Source organism: Oncorhynchus tshawytscha, linkage group LG03 (genome assembly GCF_018296145.1).
Source record: "Oncorhynchus tshawytscha isolate Ot180627B linkage group LG03, Otsh_v2.0, whole genome shotgun sequence".
NCBI lineage: Eukaryota > Metazoa > Chordata > Actinopteri > Salmoniformes > Salmonidae > Oncorhynchus > Oncorhynchus tshawytscha.
Genome location: NC_056431.1, coordinates 69354785 through 69373153, shown reverse-complemented (window position 1 = coordinate 69373153; position 18369 = coordinate 69354785). Strand labels below are relative to the sequence as shown.

At 42.5% G+C, this 18369-nt stretch overlaps 1 protein-coding gene across 1 annotated transcript in view; it reads left to right on the top strand.

The window, feature by feature from the left end:
• LOC112242611 (mediator of RNA polymerase II transcription subunit 14-like) overlaps positions 1-16807 on the top strand; it is a 50966-nt gene extending 34159 nt beyond the window's left edge. Inside the window, exons 26-29 of the mRNA XM_042319924.1 lie at positions 15050-15157; positions 15319-15444; positions 15692-15881; positions 16005-16807. Coding sequence (XP_042175858.1) covers positions 15050-15157; positions 15319-15444; positions 15692-15881; positions 16005-16078 — 498 coding nt within the window. The 3' untranslated portion in view covers positions 16079-16807. The remainder of the gene's footprint in view (positions 1-15049; positions 15158-15318; positions 15445-15691; positions 15882-16004) is intronic.
• The last annotated feature ends 1562 nt before the right edge of the window (positions 16808-18369 follow it).

Genomic DNA, 18369 nt, shown 5'->3' with positions numbered 1-18369 from the left:
TACACTTCTTCCCCCTCAGGAGGCTGAAAAGATTTGGCATGGGCCTCTACAGCTGCACCACTGAGAGCATCTTGACTGGCTGCATGACCGCTTGGTGTGGCAACTGCTTGGCATCCGACCGGAAGGCGCTACAGAGGGTAGTGCATACGGCCCAGTACATCACTGAGACCAAGCTCCCTGCCATCCAGGATCTTTATACCAGATGGTGTCAGAGGAAGGCCTTAAAAATGTCCACTTGTGCTGACCCCATTTAGTCAACTGGTCGATTGTTTGGTCGATAGAATTTTGGTTGACGTGAGATTTCTTTAGTCAAGCAGTCTCAAATCTATTTTTGTTCATGGTGCACAAGTCACCGGTCTGATTCGCACCTGTCTCAGTGGACTAATCCATTGCGGAGGCCACGGGGATGGCACACTCTAAGACGTTCTACTGAAATTGTAAATGGGTATATTATATAAGAATAATGGTGCAACACTAATAAATATATTATTTTATTTAAAAAATGCATTTTCTACCGCGTTAACGGTCGCTGTCCGAGGATCTGAAACGTAATCTTCAGTGCGCCATTGAATTGGCATCTTTCCCTAAATGTGGCTATTTATGTGCATAATAACGAAGTTATAACGAAGTTATAACGAACCAGTACATTGGTATTGAGAACAATGCGGAGGAGGCAACAGCGGAGTGAGGAGACGAGGAAACGACCCTTGCCTTAATTGTCTAAGAAAGTTGAGGAGAGAGGAAACACCAACTTAATTAGGTCTATAATCATAGCCTAACAGTTAAATGTGCCTGGCTTTATAAATCATCCATATATTATATATATATATATATATACAGTGCCTTGCGAAAGTATTCGGCCCCCTTGAACTTTGCGACCTTTTGCCACATTTCAGGCTTCAAACATAAAGATATAAAACTATTTTTTGTGAAGAATCAACAACAAGTGGGACACAATCATGAAAGGGAACGACATTTATTGGATATTTCAAACTTTTTTAACAAATCAAAAACTGAATAATTGGGCGTGCAAAATTATTCACCCCTTTACTTTCAGTGCAGCAAACTCTCTCCAGAAGTTCAGTGAGGATCTCTGAATGATCCAATGTTGACCTAAATGACTAATGATGATAAATACAATCCACCTGTGTGTAATCAAGTCTCCGTATAAATGCACCTGCACTGTGATAGTCTCAGAGGTCCGTTAAAAGCGCAGAGAGCATCATGAAGAACAAGGAACACACCAGGCAGGTCCGAGATACTTTTGTGAAGAAGTTTAAAGCCGGATTTGGATACAAAAAGATTTCCAAGCTTTAAACATCCCAAGGAGCACTGTGCAAGCGATAATATTGAAATGGAAGGAGTATCAGACCACTGCAAATCTACCAAGACCTGGCCGTCCCTCTAAACTTTCAGCTCATACAAGGAGAAGACTGATCAGAGATGCAGCCAAGAGGCCCATGATCACTCTGGATGAACTGCAGAGATCTACAGCTGAGGTGGGAGACTCTGTCCATAGGACAACAATCAGTCATATATTGCACAAATCTGGCCTTTATGGAAGAGTGGCAAGAAGAAAGCCATTTCTTAAAGATATCCATAAAGTGCCGTTTAAAGTTTGCCACAAGTCACCTGGCAGACACACGAAACATGTGGAAGAAGGTGCTCTGGTCAGATGAAACCAAAATTGAACTTTTTGGCAACAATGCAAAACGTTATGTTTGGCGTAAAAGCAACACAGCTCATCACCCTGAACACACCATCCCCACTGTCAAACATGGTGGTGGCAGCATCATGGTTTGGGCCTGCTTTTCTTCAGCAGGGACAGGGAAGATGGTTCAAATTGATAGGAAGATGGATGGAGCCAAATACAGGACCATTCTGGAAGAAAACCTGATGGAGTCTGCAAAAGACCTGAGACTGGGACGGAGATTTGTCTTCCAACAAGACAATGATCCAAAACATAAAGCAAAATCTACAATGGAATGGTTCAAAAATAAACATATCCAGGTGTTAGAATGGCCAAGTCAAAGTCCAGACCTGAATCCAATCGAGAATCTGTGGAAAGAACTGAAAACTGCTGTTCACAAATGCTCTCCATCCAACCTCACTGGGCTCGAGCTGTTTTGCAAGGAGGAATGGGGGAAAATTTCAGTCTCTCGATGTGCAAAACTGATAGAGACATACCCCAAGCGACTTACAGCTGTAATCGCAGCAAAAGGTGGCGCTACAAAGTATTAACTTAAGGGGGCTGAATAATTTTGCACGCCCAATTTTTCAGTTTTGGATTTGTTAAAAAGGTTTGAAATATCCAATAAATGTCGTTCCACTTCATGATTGTGTCCCACTTGTTGATTCTTCACAAAAAAATACAGTTTTATATCTTTATGTTTGAAGCCTGAAATGTGGCAAAAGGTCGCAAAGATCAAGGGGCCGAATACTTTCGCAAGGCACTGTGTATATACACACACACACACACACACAGTGGGGCAAAAAAGTATTTAGTCAGCCACCAACTCTGCAAGTTCTCCCACTTAAAAAGATGAGAGGCCTGTAATTTTCATCACATCAACTATGACAGACAAAATGAGAAAAAAAATCCAGAAAATCACATTGTAGGATTTTTTTATGAATTTATTTGCAAATTATGGTGGAAAATAAGTATTTGGTCACCTACAAACAAGCAAGATTTCTGGCTCTCACAGACCTGTAACTTCGTCTTTAAGAGGCTCCTCTGTCCTCCACTCGTTACCTGTATTAATAGCACCTGTTTGAACTTGTTTTCAGTATAAAAGACACCTGTCCACAACCTCAAACAGTCACACTCCAAACTCCACTATGGCCAAGACCAAAGAGCTGTCAAAGGACACCAGAAACAAAATTGTAGACCTGCACCAGGCTGGGAAGACTAAATCTGCAATAGGTAAGCAGCTTGGTTTGAAGAAATCAACTGTGGGAGCAATTATTAGGAAATGGAAGACATACAAGACCACTGATAATCTCCCTCGATCCGGGGCTCCACGCAAGATCTCACCCCGTGTGGTCAAAATGATCACAAGAACAGTGAGCAAAAATCCCAGAACCACACGGGAGGACCTAGTGAATGACCTGCATAGAGCTGGGACCAAAGTAACACAGCCTACCATCAGTAACACACTACGCCGCCAGGGACTCAAATCCTGCAGTGCCAGACGTGTCCCCCTGCTTAAGCCAGTACATGTCCAGGCCCGTCTGAAGTTTGTTAGATAGCATTTGGATGATCCAGAAGAAGATTGGGAGAATGTCATATGGTCAGATGAAACCAAAATATAACTTTTTGGTTAAAAACTCAACTCGTTGTGTTTGGAGGACAAAGAATGCTGAGTTGCATCCAAAGAACACCATACCTACTGTGAAGCATGGGGGTGGAAACATTATGCTTTGGGGCTGCTTTTCTGCAAAGGGACCAGGACGACTGATCCGTGTAAAGGAAAGAATGAATGGGGCCATGTATCGTGAGATTTTGAGTGAAAACCTCCCTCCATCAGCAAGGGCATTGAAGATGAAACGTGGCTGGGTCTTTCAGCATGACAATGATCCCAAACACACCGCCCGGGCAACACCGCCAGTGGCTTCGTAAGAAGCATTTTAAGGTCCTGGAGTGGCCTAGCCAGTCTCCAGATCTCAACCCCATAGAAAATCTTTGGAGGGAGTTGAATGTCCGTGTTGCCCAGCAACAGCCCCAAAACATCACTGCTCTAGAGGAGATCTGCATGGAGGAATGGGCCAAAATACCAGCAACAGTGTGTGAAAACCTTGTGAAGACTTACAGAAAACATTTGACCTCTGTCATTGCCAACAAAGGGTATATAACAAAGTATTGAGAAACTTTTGTTATTGACCAAATACTTATTTTCCACCATAATTTGCAGATAAATTCATTAAAAATCCTACAATGTGATTTTCTGGATATTTTTTTCTCATTTTGTCTTTCATAGTTGAAGTGTATCTATGATGAAAATTACAGGCCTCATCTTTTTAAGTGGGAGAACTTGCACAATCAGCATGGTGGCTGACTAAATACTTTTTTGCCCCACTGTATATATTTTATATATATCTATATATGTGTGTGTGATATATATATATATATATAGATAGATATCTACAGAAAAAAGACAGATCGTGCTTCTGTTGCTAGTTTGAGTGTTTGTTTAATACCCCACTGATTCCGGGAGCACCAAGCCTCACGCAACCGCAAAATGTCGGATAAAGCAATTTCACAAATTTGGCTGTTTTTATTCTTTGCTACGTTGTAAAAGGCTTTACATTTGTTTTCATTCGAACAGACTAGTATTACTTATTTATTTTGTGTTGTTTACACTGTTCCAAACTGGCAGAAATTGTCACACATAATATACATGCAACTCTCACTCCTATACCCTCCTTTTTCTTGATCTCCTTCTTGTTGTTGTTATTACAATTATTATTATGATCATCATTATAATAAGTGATGTCATTATAAATATTAGGTTTGTTATCGTAGTAGCCTTGTATTAAGCTGTAGGCCTAAGAGCACGTCCTGTTTAGTCTTGGTACCGTAACTTACTTAGGCCTATATTTCAATATATCAATCATTCATTTGTTCATGTCATCACACAGCATACAAGTGAGTCATTCATGCTTTGAAATGCAATCAAGCATTTTTTAAATGAAATAACAAAGGGAGCTTTGGCAAATTAGCCTAAACAATAAATAAGCCGCAATTCACGATGCATGCAACTGTTTTTAGCCTTTGCTGTAATAAAGGATTTCTATATTATAATTTTTGCGTGAGATAATACTTCAATTTATTTTGTTTTTTTCCACCGTTCCAAATGGTCAGAAATATTCATTATTAATATAACAGCACCTGTTTGGCATACAGCGCTTGCTCCTATCCCCTCCTTTTTCTGGATCTCAAATCAAATCAAATTTTATTTGTCACATACACATGGTTAGCAGATGTTAATGCGAGTGTAGCGAAATGCTTGTGCTTCTAGTTCCGACAATGCAGTAATAACGAACAAGTAATCTAACTAACAATTCCAAAAAAACTACTGTCTTATACACAGTGTAAGGGGATAAAGAATATGTACATAATGATATATGAATGAGTGATGGTACAGAGCAGCATAGGCAAGATACAGTAGATGATATCGGGTACAGTATATACATATGAGATGAGTATGTAAACCAAGTGGCATAGTTAAAGTGGCTAGTGATACATGTATTACATAAGGATGCAGTCGATGATATAGAGTACAGTATCTACTTATGCATATGAGATGAATAATGTAGGGTAAGTAACATTATATAAGGTAGCATTGTTTAAAGTGGCTAGTGATATATTTACATCATTTCCCATCAATTCCCATGATTAAAGTGGCTGGAGTAGAGTCAGTGTCATTGACAGTGTGTTGGCAGTAGCCACTCAATGTTAGTGGTGGCTGTTTAACAGTCTGATGGCCTTGAGATAGAAGCTGTTTTTCAGTCTCTCGGTCCCAGCTTTGATGCACCTGTACTGACCTCGCCTTCTGGATGACAGCGGGGTGAACAGGCAGTGGCTCGGGTGGTTGATGTCCTTGATGATCTTTATGGCCTTCCTGTAGCATCGGGTGGTGTAGGTGTCCTGGAGGGCAGGTAGTTTGCCCCCAGTGATGCGTTGTGCAGACCTCACTACCCTCTGGAGAGCCTTACGGTTGAGGGCGGTGCAGTTGCCATACCAGGCGGTGATACAGCCCGCCAGGATGCTCTCGATTGTGCATCTGTAGAAGTTTGTGAGTGCTTTTGGTGACAAGTCGAATTTCTTCAGCCTCCTGAGGTTGAAGAGGCGCTGCTGCGCCTTCCTCACGATGCTGTCTGTGTGAGTGGACCAATTCAGTTTGTCTGTGATGTGTATGCCGAGGAACTTAAAACTTGCTACCCTCTCCACTACTGTTCCATCGATGTGGATGGGGGTGTTCCCTCTGCTGTTTCCTGAAGTCCACAATCATCTCCTTAGTTTTGTTGACGTTGAGTGTGAGGTTATTTTCCTGACACCACACTCCGAGGGCCCTCACCTCCTCCCTGTAGGCCGTCTCGTCGTTGTTGGTAATCAAGCCTACCACTGTTGTGTCGTCCGCAAACTTGATGATTGAGTTGGAGGCGTGCGTGGCCACGCAGTCGTGGGTGAACAGGGAGTACAGGAGAGGGCTCAGAACGCACCCTTGTGGGGCCCCAGTGTTGAGGATCAGCGGGGAGGAGATGTTGTTGCCTACCCTCACCACCTGGGGGCGGCCCGTCAGGAAGTCCAGTACCCAGTTGCACAGGGCGGGGTCGAGACCCAGGGTCTCGAGCTTGATGACGAGCTTGGAGGGTTCTATGGTGTTGAATGCCGAGCTGTAGTCGATGAACAGCATTCTCACATAGGTATTCCTCTTGTCCAGATGGGTTAGGGCAGTGTGCAGTGTGGTTGAGATTGCATCGTCTGTGGACCTATTTGGGCGGTAAGCAAATTGAAGTGGGTCAAGGGTGTCAGGTAGGGTGGAGGTGATATGGTCCTTGACTAGTCTCTCAAAGCACTTCGTGATGACGGATGTGAGTGCTACGGGCGGTAGTCGTTTAGCTCAGTTACCTTAGCTTTCTTGGGAACAGGAACAATGGTGGCCCTCTTGAAGCATGTGGGAACAGCAGACTGGTATAGGGATTGGTTGAATATGTCCGTAAACACACCGGCCAGCTGGTCTGCGCATGCTCTGAGGGCGCGGCTGGGGATGCCGTCTGGGCCTGCAGCCTTGCGAGGGTTAACACGTTTAAATGTCTTACTCACCTCGGCTGCAGTGAAGGAGAGACCGCATGTTTTCGTTGCAGGCCGTGTCAGTGGCACTGTATTGACCTCAAAGCGGGCAAAAAAGTTATTTAGTCTGCCTGGGAGCAAGACCTCCTGGTCCGTGACTGGGCTGGGTTTCTTCCTGTAGTCCGTGATTGACTGTAGAACCTGCCACATGCCTCTTGTGTCTGAGCCGTTGAATTGAGATTCTACTTTGTCTCTGTACTGGCGCTTAGCTTGTTTGATAGCCTTGCGGAGGGAATAGCTGCACTGTTTTTTCAGTCATGTTACCAGACACCTTGCCCTGATTAAAAGCAGTGGTTCGCGCCTTCAGTTCCACACGAATGCTGCCATCAATCCACGGTTTCTGGTTAGGGAATGTTTTAATCGTTGCTATGGGAACGACATCTTCAACGCACGTTCTAATGAACTCGCACACGAATCAGCGTATTCGTCAATGTTGTTGTCTGACGCAATACGAAACATCTCCCAGTCCACGTGATGGAAGCAGTCTTGGAGTGTGGAGTCAGCTTGGTCGGACCAGCGTTGGACAGACCTCAGCGTGGGAGCTTCTTGTTTTAGTTTCTGTCTGTAGGCAGGGATCAACAAAATGGAGTCGTGGTCAGCTTTTCCGAAAGGGGGGCGGGGCGGGGCCTTATATGCGTCGCGGAAGTTAGAGTAACAATGATCCAGGGTCTTTCCACCCCTGGTTGCGCAATCGATATGCTGATAAAATTTAGGGAGTCTTGTTTTCAGATTAGCCTTGTTAAAATCCCCAGCTACAATGAATGCAGCCTCCGGATAAATCGTTTCCAGTTTGCAGAGAGTTAAATAAAGTTCGTTCAGAGCCATCGATGTGTCTGCTTGGGGGAGATATATACGGCTGTGATTATAATCGAAGAGAATTCTCTTGGTAGATAATGCGGTCTACATTTGATTGTGAGGAATTCTAAATCAGGTGAACAGAAGGATTTGAGTTCCTGTATGTTTCTTTCATCACACCATGTCATGTTGGCCATAAGGCATACGCCCCCGCCCCTCTTCTTACCAGAAAGATGTTCGTTTCTGTCGGCGCGATGCGTGGAGAAACCCGCTGGCTGCACCGCTTCGGATTGCGTCTCTCCAGTTAGCCATGTTTCCGTGAAGCAGAGAACGTTACAGTCTCTGATGTCCCTCTGGAATGCTACCCTTGCTCGGATTTCATCAACCTTGTTGTCAAGAGACTGGACATTGGCAAGAAGAATGCTAGGGAGTGGTGCACGATGTGCCCGTCTCCGGAGTCTGACCAGAAGACCGCTTCGTTTCCCTCTTTTTCTGAGTCGTTTTTGGGTCGCTGCATGTAATCCGCTCCGTTACACTGGTTGTAAGGCAGAACACAGGATCCGCATCGAAAAACATATTCTTGGTCGTACTGATGGTGAGTTGACGCTGATCTTATATTCAGTAGTTCTTCTCGGCTGTATGTAATGAAACCTAAGATGACCAGGGGTACTAGTGTAAGAAATAACACGTAAAAAAACAAAAAACTGCATAGTTTCCTAGGAACGCGAGCGAGGCGGCCATCTCTGTCGGCGCCGGAAGTAGACTCCATTAGTTTTCACAATTAAATCAAATGTCTTCCACACATCTGACTTCCCCTTTCCCTCCTGAGCAACCAGTAAACATTCCCTTGTTCTTTTTCACGTGTTGGGAGTTTGTTATAACCAATTTATTGATGTGATGATGATATATGTCAGGACCTATTGGTCACGTGTATGCAATACATACATATATATTTCAAGTAAAGAGAGCAAGGGTTGAGGGAATAGGTAATGTTTTTCCTAAACAAAGGAGTTTTTTTCAGTAAAATATATTTTCAGTCCGAGAAAGTAAGAAACAAAATGGCTGTAATTACAGTACCAGTCAAAAGCTTGGACAAACCTACTCATTCAAGGTTTTTTCTTTATTTGAACTATTTTCTACATTTTAGAATAGTAGTGAAGACATCAAAACTATGAAATGACACGTATGGAATCATGTAGTAACCCAAAAAGGGTTAAACAAATCAAAATATATTTGAGATTTGAGATTCTTCCCCAGAGCCACCCTTTGCCTTTATGACAGCTTTGCGCACAAGTTTGTGTAAATGTGAATTGAATGTAGGAGAATATAACACAATAGATCTGGTTTAGATAATACAATGAAAAACAACATACGTTTTTTCTTTTTATTGTTGTATCATCTTTAAAATGAACAAGATAAAACAAACCTTCAGATAGGATGATGGGGACAATTTCAGTGAAAAATATAAGAGGGCAACAGTACCTGTGCAAAGTTTCAGAATGATAACTTCCAAAATGAGTGTGCTACATGACATTTATCATGAAGTCACCCAGGTGGCCCACACAAGTAGCCCAAATGTACCCACGTGGCCAAATTGGGGAAGGTATACGTTTTGAAACAAATAACTATATTCAAAATGCCAAAATGTATTCTAACACACCCCCCAAAAAAATTGAGAAAAAAATATATACATTTACAAAATAACATGGGTAACTATTTACACACTTTCAATATTTGGAAGACCCTCAGCAAGCAATGCAGGTGTAGAAGCACGGTGGCTAGGAAAAACTCCCTAGAAAGGCCAAAACCCAGGAAGAAACCTAGAGAGGAACCAGGCTATGAGGGGTGGCCAGTCCTCTTCTGGCTGTGCCGGGTGGAGATTATAACAGAACATGGCCGAGATTTTCAAACGTGACCAGCAGGGTCAAATAATAATAATCACAGTAGTTGTAGAGGATGCAACAGGACAGCACCTCAAGAGTAAATATGAACAGTTTAGGGTTCCATAGCCGCAGGCAGAACAGTTGAAACTGGAACAGCAGCAAGGCCAGGTGGACTGGGGACAGCAAGGAGTCATCATGGCAGGTAGTCCTGACACATGGTCCTAGGGCTCAGGTCCTCCGAGAAAGAGAGAATTAGAGAGAGCATACTTAAATTCACACAGGACACCGGATAAGACAGAAGAAGTACTCCAGATATAACAAACTGACCCTAGCCCCCCGACACAAACTACTGCAGCATAAATACTGGAGGCTGAGACAGGAGGGGTCAGGAGACGCTGTAGCCCCATCCGATGAGACCCCCGGACAGGGCCAAACAGGAAGGATATAACATCACCCACTTTGCCAAAGCTCTACACAATATTGTGCTGCTAAGGTGTAATAAACAGATATAATGAGTACAGGGAACATGAGGTTGAATATATTATTATAGACCTGCTAGATCTACTGTCTCTATTATATTATGACAGACCAGCTAGATCTACTGTCTTTATTATATTACAACAGACCAGCTGTATCTACTGTCTCCATTTCACTTTGGCCATTGTTTTGGGCCTGCCCTCCCCTCAACAGCCTCAAATTGGCTATTTCATGTGGGTTGGGGTGGGGCGGCAGACGCATTTCATCACTTTTCATTACATTTTTATATATTGCTTCTAAAATTAAAATAAATCACAAATAATATTTTATATTATTAATTTCAAACAAGGGCATTAGCATGAGAAGAATTTACCAGTCCAAAACGGTGACATCGTTCCTCTTCTGCAGGCACCGTTACAGATTATACACAGTGGCTACAACGGTGTGCTCTCCATTCAAAAAATATTCCTCCACTTGGGAATCGCTAAATGAATCGTCCTACAACAATTGCTGTCTCACTTTTCCGATCAATTTCTTCTAAAATTGTGTGTACATCTGTATATCTAGACTTAGATTTAGCTTAGTTGCCATACTGATTGATATATATAAACAGCTGAATCTGCTCGTTTACCAAAACAACGCTGTGCGTAAAATGCGTAGCTCCATCCGGAATAAAACTTCAATAGCGAATGACTCTCTTTACGCCGGAGTTTACGACATGGGTTGGTCTTCCAACACACAACCATTGCTTATTGCCGTTTACCTCAGCTCATTGGCTATCTACCCAGCTAGATTTCAAGACGATCAGTGGTCATTGGGTTAAAACACAGTCAATCAACGAAACAGTGGTCATATCATTGGTGCACAGTGATGTCATTACTTGTTGTCTTCAAATCGGTTTCTTTCAGTCAATACGTCCCGCAAAATGGCCCATCAGGTTTGGTTGTGTTACAAACAAACCAGTTGATTGCAATGAAACCAAACATGACTGGAAAAGTCACGTTTTGTGTGGGTTATTTACCTGGATGGAATGTGTCGTCGAAAATGGAATGAGAGGGAATTCACGACACAAGCAGTTCACAAAATGTTTCGTGTTAGGCTATAAAAACAGATTTTATCAAACAAAAGATAATTCATTTGTGTAACAATGAGCATTGGGATTGCAAATAGATGAAGATCGTCAAAGGTAAACTATTAATTTTAATGCAGTTTGGGATTTTTCTACGCCTGTGCTGGTTGAAATAGGTTTTTTATGGGGCTCTATCCTCAGATAATCGCATCGTATTCTTTCACAGTAAATCCTTTTTTAAATCTGACAACGCAGTTGGATTAGCAAGATTCTAGGCTTTCGATACATGTGAGACACTTGTATTTTCATGAATGTTTAATATAACTATTTATGTAGCGATCACCGTATGTTGTGGAATTTCAGCCCGCTACCGGGTTCCGTGCTCAGAGAGGTTAAGACATGGTCAGTCAATCCGGAACATTTCAAGATCTTTTAACGTTTTTTCAAGTGCCGTCACAAAAACCATCAAGCACTATGATGAAACTGGGTCTCATGAAGACACCGGCAAGGAAGACCCAGAGTTACCTCTGCTGCAGAGGATTTGTTCATTAGAGTTAACTGCACCTCAGATTGCAGCCCAAATAAATGCTTCACAGAGTTCAAGTAACAGACATCTCAACATCAACTGTTCAGAGGAGACTGCGTGAATTTAAAAAACATTTTTTTACTTCACCTTTTATTTAACCATGTAAGCCAGTTAAGAACAAGTTCTCATTTACAACTGCGACCTGGCCAAGATAAAGCAAAGCAGCAAACAACACAGAGTTACACATGGAATAAACAAACGTACAGTCAATAACACAATAGAAAAGTCTATATACAGTGTGTGCAAATGAAGTAGGTAAGGCAATAAATAACAATAGTAAATAGGCCGTAGTGGCGAAATAATTACAATTCAGCAAATTTACACTGGAGTGATAGATGTGCAGAAGATGAATGTGCAAGTAGAGATACTGGGGTGCAAAGGAGCAATGTTTTTTATAATTATATGTATATAAATGTATAAATGTATGTGTGTATATATATATATATATATGTATATATATATATATATATGTGTGTGTGTATATATATATATATATATATATATATATATATATATATATATATGTGTGTATATATATATATATATAGCAATATGGGGATGAGGTAGTTGGATGGGCTATTTACAAATGGCAGTAAGATGGGCTATTTACAAATGGCAGTAAGCTGCCTTGATAGCTGATGCTTAAAGTTAGTGTGGGAGATATGAGTCTCCAGCTTCAGTGATTTTTGCAATTAATTCCAGTCATTGGCAGCATAGAACTGGAAGGAAAGGCAGCCAAAGTCGGAATTGGCTTTGGGGGGTGACTAGTGAAATATACCTGCTGGAGCGCGTGCTATGGGTGGGTGCTGCTATGGTGACCAGTGAGCTATGATAAGGTGGGGCTTTACCTAGCAAAGACTTATAGATGGCCTGGAGCCAGTGGGTTTGGCGATGAATGTGAAGCGAGGGTCAGCCAACGAGGGCATACAGGTCGCTGTGGTGGGTAGTATATGGGGCTTTGGTGACAAAACAGATGGCACTGTGATAGACTGCATCCAATTTGCTGAGTAGAGAGTTGGAGGCTATTTTGTAAATGACATCGCTGAAGTCAAGGATCGGTAGGATGGTTAGTTTTACGAGGGTATGTTTGGCTGCATGTGTGAAGGATGCTTTGTTGCAAAATAGGAAGCCGTTTATAGATTTAATTTAGGATTTTGGAGATGTTTAATATGAGTCTGGAAGGAGAGTTTACAGTCTAACCAGACACCTAGGTATTTGTAATTGTCCACATTTTATAAGTCAGAACCGTCCTGAGTAGTGATACTGGACGGGCGGGCAGGTGTGGGCAGCGATCAGTTGAAGAGCATACATTTAGTTTTACTTGCATTTAAGAGCAGTTGGAGGCCACGGAAGGAGAGTTGTATGGCATTGAAGCTCGTCTGGAGGTTAGTTAACATTGGTTCCAAAGAAGGGCCAGAAGTATACAGAATTGTGTTGTCTGCATAACTTGGTTAACCCATTCCATTCGAGGAATTTCCAAGAAACTGAAGATCTCGTACAACACTAAGCAAACTGGCTCTAACCAGAATAGAAGAGGAGTGGGAGGCCCCAGTGTACAACTGAGCAAGAGGACATCTACATTTAGAGTGTCTAGTTTGAGAAACAGACTCCTCACAAGTCGTCAACTGGCAGCTTCATTAAATAGTACCCGCAAAACACCAGTCTCAGCGTCAACAGTGAAGAGGCGACTCCGGGATGCTGGCCTTCTAGGCAGAGTTCCTCTCTCCAGTGTCTGTTCTTTTTCCCATGAAGGGTGTAGTACATGTGTGTGCATGTACATGTGATATAGATACTTTTGCACTTCTCGCACCAAAGTATGTTTATCACTAGCAGACAGAACACGTCTCCTTCCTGAGCGGTACGATGGCTGCTTGGTCCCATAGTGTTTATACTTGCGTACTATTGTTTGTACAGATGAACGTGGTACCTTCAGGCATTTGGAAATTGCTCCCAAGCATGAACCAGACTTGCGGAGGTCTACAATTTTTTTCCTGAGGTCTTGGCTGATTTCTTCTGATTTTCCCATGGTGTTAAGCAAAGAGGCACTGAGTTTGAAGGTAGGCCTTGAAATACATCCACAGGTACACCTCCAATTGACTCAAATTATGTCAATTAGCCTATAAGAAGCTTCTAAAGCCATAATATCATTTTCTGGAATTTTCCATGTTTTTTAAAGGCACAGTCAACTTAGTGTATGTAATCTTCTGACCAACTGGAATTGTGATACAGTGAAATAATCTGTCTCTAAACAATTGTTAGAAAAATGACTTGTGTCATGCACAAAGTAGATGTCCTAACCGACTTTCCAAGACTGTAGTTTGTTAACAAGAAATTTGTGGAGTGGTTGAAAAACGAACCTAAGTGTATGTAAACTTCCGACTTCAACTGTACATACATACAGTGCATTTGGAAAGTATTCAGACTCCTTGACTTTATCCACATTTTTTTACATTACAGCTTTATTCTAAAATTTATGAGATGTTATTTATTTAATCCATCTACTACACACAATACCCCAAAGCGAAAACAGTTTTGTTTTTGGTGGAAATTTATAAAAACAGATACCTTATTTAATACCCCGTATTCAGACCTTTTGCTATGAGACTCGAAATTGTTGTTCTGTAATGGAAACCTCTCAAACATTTTTATTTATTTAACTTTATTTAACCAGGCAAGTCAGTTAAGAACAAATTCTTATTTTCATTGACGGCCTAGGAACAGTGGGTTAACTACCTGTTTAGGGGCAGAACGACAGATTTGTACCTTGTCAGCTCTGGGATTTGAACTTGCAACCTTCCGATTACTATTCCAACGCTCTAACCACCTAGGCTACCTGCCACCCAAACATAATCCTGGTAGAATCATTACTTGTTTCAATGTTTACTAATGACATGACACTGGCTTTGAGTCAAATGAGAAAAAAGGTGGGGGGTCTAAATACATTCCGAATGCACTGTATGTCTCGGACTGAAAACATGGGAACTAAAGCCAGGATTTCTGATAAAGAGAAGCGCTGGGTGATCTGACCTCCATAGCAGGTCATTTTGAATCTGAAGCTGGAAAAGTCTGTGGGAAAGCTGAACCTGTTAATTGGTTGGAGGGCTCTCTTTATCTTCATTAAGTGCAGGAATAAATACGTGTGTTGTGTACTATTAGTCTTTGCCTGAAAAGTTCAACGTTAGATATTACTGCACTGTCGGTGCTAGAAGCACAAGCATTTTGCTACACCCGCAATAACATCTGCTAATCACGTTTATGTGACCAATAACATTTTATTTACATGACTCACCCTTTTTTTAATCATTTTTATCTCCCTTTCCCTTCCTTTATCCTCCCCCTCTCTTCCTTTTTCCTCTTCTTCCCCTTCTTCGTCCTCCTCTCTCAAGGTGGCCGGCCCACCATTCAAGTACAACACGCTGAATGCCTTCACCAAGCTGCTGGGCGCCCCCACCAACATCCTTAGGGACTGTGTCCGCATCATGAAGCTTGAACTGGTGAGGTCCTTTTCCTCTGGCTGTGTGTGTGGTACCCCATAAATATATTTGTCAGTTAAGAATATAAAGGGGCTGGTGATGTGTTTCTGCCTGTCTGTGAGAGAAAGACATATGTGTAATGATTGTGTAAGTGGCTCTCTAACTTCTGTCACCCTCTCCAGTTCCCTGACCAGGCCACCCAGTTAAAGTGGAATGTCCAGTTCTGTCTTACCATCCCCCCCAGCGCCCCTCCCATCGCACCCCCAGGAACCATCGCTGTGGTGCTCAAGTCCAAAATGCTCTTCTTCGTGAGTACTGGTTTTCCCTTGCCTGATTAGTTTTAATTTAAGCAGTTGATTGGCCGATATCCACTCACCTGTTGTCAGTCTTTGTTTGCTGGCTTTCATCCTTCCCCTGTATTGTAGTTTAATCAGTTGTCATCGCTGCATATCAGTTTCGTAGGTGTTACAACCCATCTTACAATTCCATTGACTTGCACTGAAGCTGTGTGAAGTGTAACTAACCCTGTGCTCTCCCTTTAATTCTCCCCTTCAGCTCCAGCTGACCCAGAGGCTGCCGCTGCCCCAGGAGCCGGTCAACATCATTGTTCCCATCGTATACGACATGGCCACGGGCTTGACCCAGCAGGCTGACATCCCCAGACAACACTCCTCCTCTGGGGCAGCAGCACTTATGGTCTCCAACATCCTCAAGAGGTTCAGCGAGCTGCACCCAGCACGACAGGGTTAGTGAGATTGTCTGCACACACAAATAGAAGATAGACTGAAAGATTTGATTGGAACACTCTGACAGAAAATACATTTGGGGGGGGTATCATCTTGACATTGGTGTTTTTGTCTCCTCTCAGGTGAGTGCACTATCTTTGCCTCAGTTCACGAGCTCATGGCCAACCTCAACCTGACCCCTGGTGGTCGTCAGTAGCAACCCCACCTCCCTAGTCGGAAATGGAACCAGAACGGGAACACAACTGAATATGGTTCTATTCTGGAACAGGGAAAGGTTCCTTTCTGGAGTCTAATGAACTGGAGATGACGTGCGCCCGCTGGATTTCCTAATGCAACATATATCCTCTCTGCCTCAGCCAACCGACCTAAAACTGATGTACAGTTAGTTTTTCTGTCAAAAAAGGGAGCAGAATTATGCAGAACATCACACAGTTTTTAGTCTTGATAAAGAACACATTCATGACCCAAATAAAGGAGTGTTTATCTTGAAAAGAGAAGTATTCGTTGTCAGAAGAAATTCAAAAATATGTATTTTTTTCCTCCAGATGCACTTCTTATCAAAGGATTCACAAATTAAGAATATGGGTGTTTACCTAAAGATGCACATTGTTGTAAATTTCAGCATTATAAAGAATAGTAATGACTTTTGCTGGAGCATGAATTCACATTCGTTCCTTTTTATAATGGAAGATATCAATACTGTTGTGGTACTGGGGCTGAATTGTATCTTAGTACACTATTTAAATGTATTTTTCCCTTTTATGATGTCAAACCTAGTCCCTTCCGAGTTCAAACGGGTCACTTTGAACACTGTAAAACTGTGACAAACTTTATAAGCCAGCTGTATTGTATGACTGCTTTTGAGTCCTGAATGAAGATCCAGTCTATCTTTGATTACTATTTAATAAACCAATTTTAAAAATAATTTTTCAATTTTTGTATTTTTATTTGTTTATATTTTTTCAAAATCCATTCTCTATGGTGAATCACAATTACACTGAAAGCTGCTGGATTGAAAATGGGTGTGATTTATTTATATATACATATATTTAGATTAACACTTTTTGGTTACTAAATGATAATGTATGTGTTATTTCATAGTTTGGATGTCTTCACTATTATTCTACAATAATAGTAAAGAAAACCCCTTGAATGAGTATGTGTGTCCAAACTTTTGACTGGCACTGTATATATATATATATATAGACACTGCTCCAAAAAATAAAGGGAACACTAAAATAACATCCTAGATCTGAATGAATGAAATATTTTTATAAAATACTTTTCTTTACATAGTTGAATGTGCTGACAACAAAATCACACAAATTATCAATGGAAATCAAATGTATCAACCCATGGAGGTCTGGATTTGGAGTCACTCAAAATTAAAGTGGAAAACCACACTACATGCTGATCCAACTTTGATGTAATGTCCTTAAAACAAGTCAAAATGAAGCTCAGTAGTGTGTGTGGCCTCCACGTGCCTGTATGACCTCCCTACAACGCCTGGTCATGCTCCTGATGAGGTGGCGGATGGTCTCCTGAGGGATCTCCTCCCAGACCTGGACTAAAGCATCCGCCAACTCCTGGACAGTCTGTGGTGCAACGTGGCGTTGGTGGATGGAGCGAGACATGATGTCCCAGATGTGCTCAATTGGATTCAGGTCTGGGGAACGGGTGGACCAGTCCATAGCATCAATGCCTTCCTCTTGCAGGAACTGCTGACACACTCCAGCCACATGAGGTCTAGCATTGTCTTGCATTAGGAGGAACCCAGGGTCAACCGCACCATCATATGGTCTCACAGGGGGTCTGAGGATCTCATCTCGGTACCTAATGGCAGTCAGGCTACCTCTGGCGAGCACATGGAGGGCCCCCCAAAGAAATGCCACCCCACACCATGACTGACCCACCGCCAAACCGGTCATGTTGGAGGATGTTGCAGGCAGCAGAACGTTCTCCACGGCATCTCCAGACTCTGTCACGTCTGTCACATGTGCTCAGTGTGAATCTGCTTTCATCTGTAAAGAGCACAGGGCGCCAGTGGCGAATTTGCCAATCTTGGTGTTCTCTTGCAAATGCCAAACGTCCTGCACGGTGTTGGGCTGCAAGCACAACCCCCACCTGTGGAGGTCGGGCCCTCATACCACCCTCATGGAGTCTGTTTCTGACCGTTTGAGCAGACACATGCACATTTGTGGCCTGCTGGAGGTCATTTTGCAGGGCTCTGGCAGTGCTCCTCCTGCTCCTCCTTGCACAAAGGCGGTAGCGGTCCTGCTGCTGGGTTGTTGCCCTCCTACGGCCTCCTCCACGTCTCCTGATGTACTGGCCTGTCTCCTGGTAGCGCCTCCATGCTCTGGACAATACGCTGACAGACACAGCAAACCTTCTTGCCACAGCTCGCATTGATGTGCCGTCCAGCTGCACTACCTCAAATCAAATCAAATTTATTTATATAGCCCTCCGTACATCAGCTGATATCTCAAA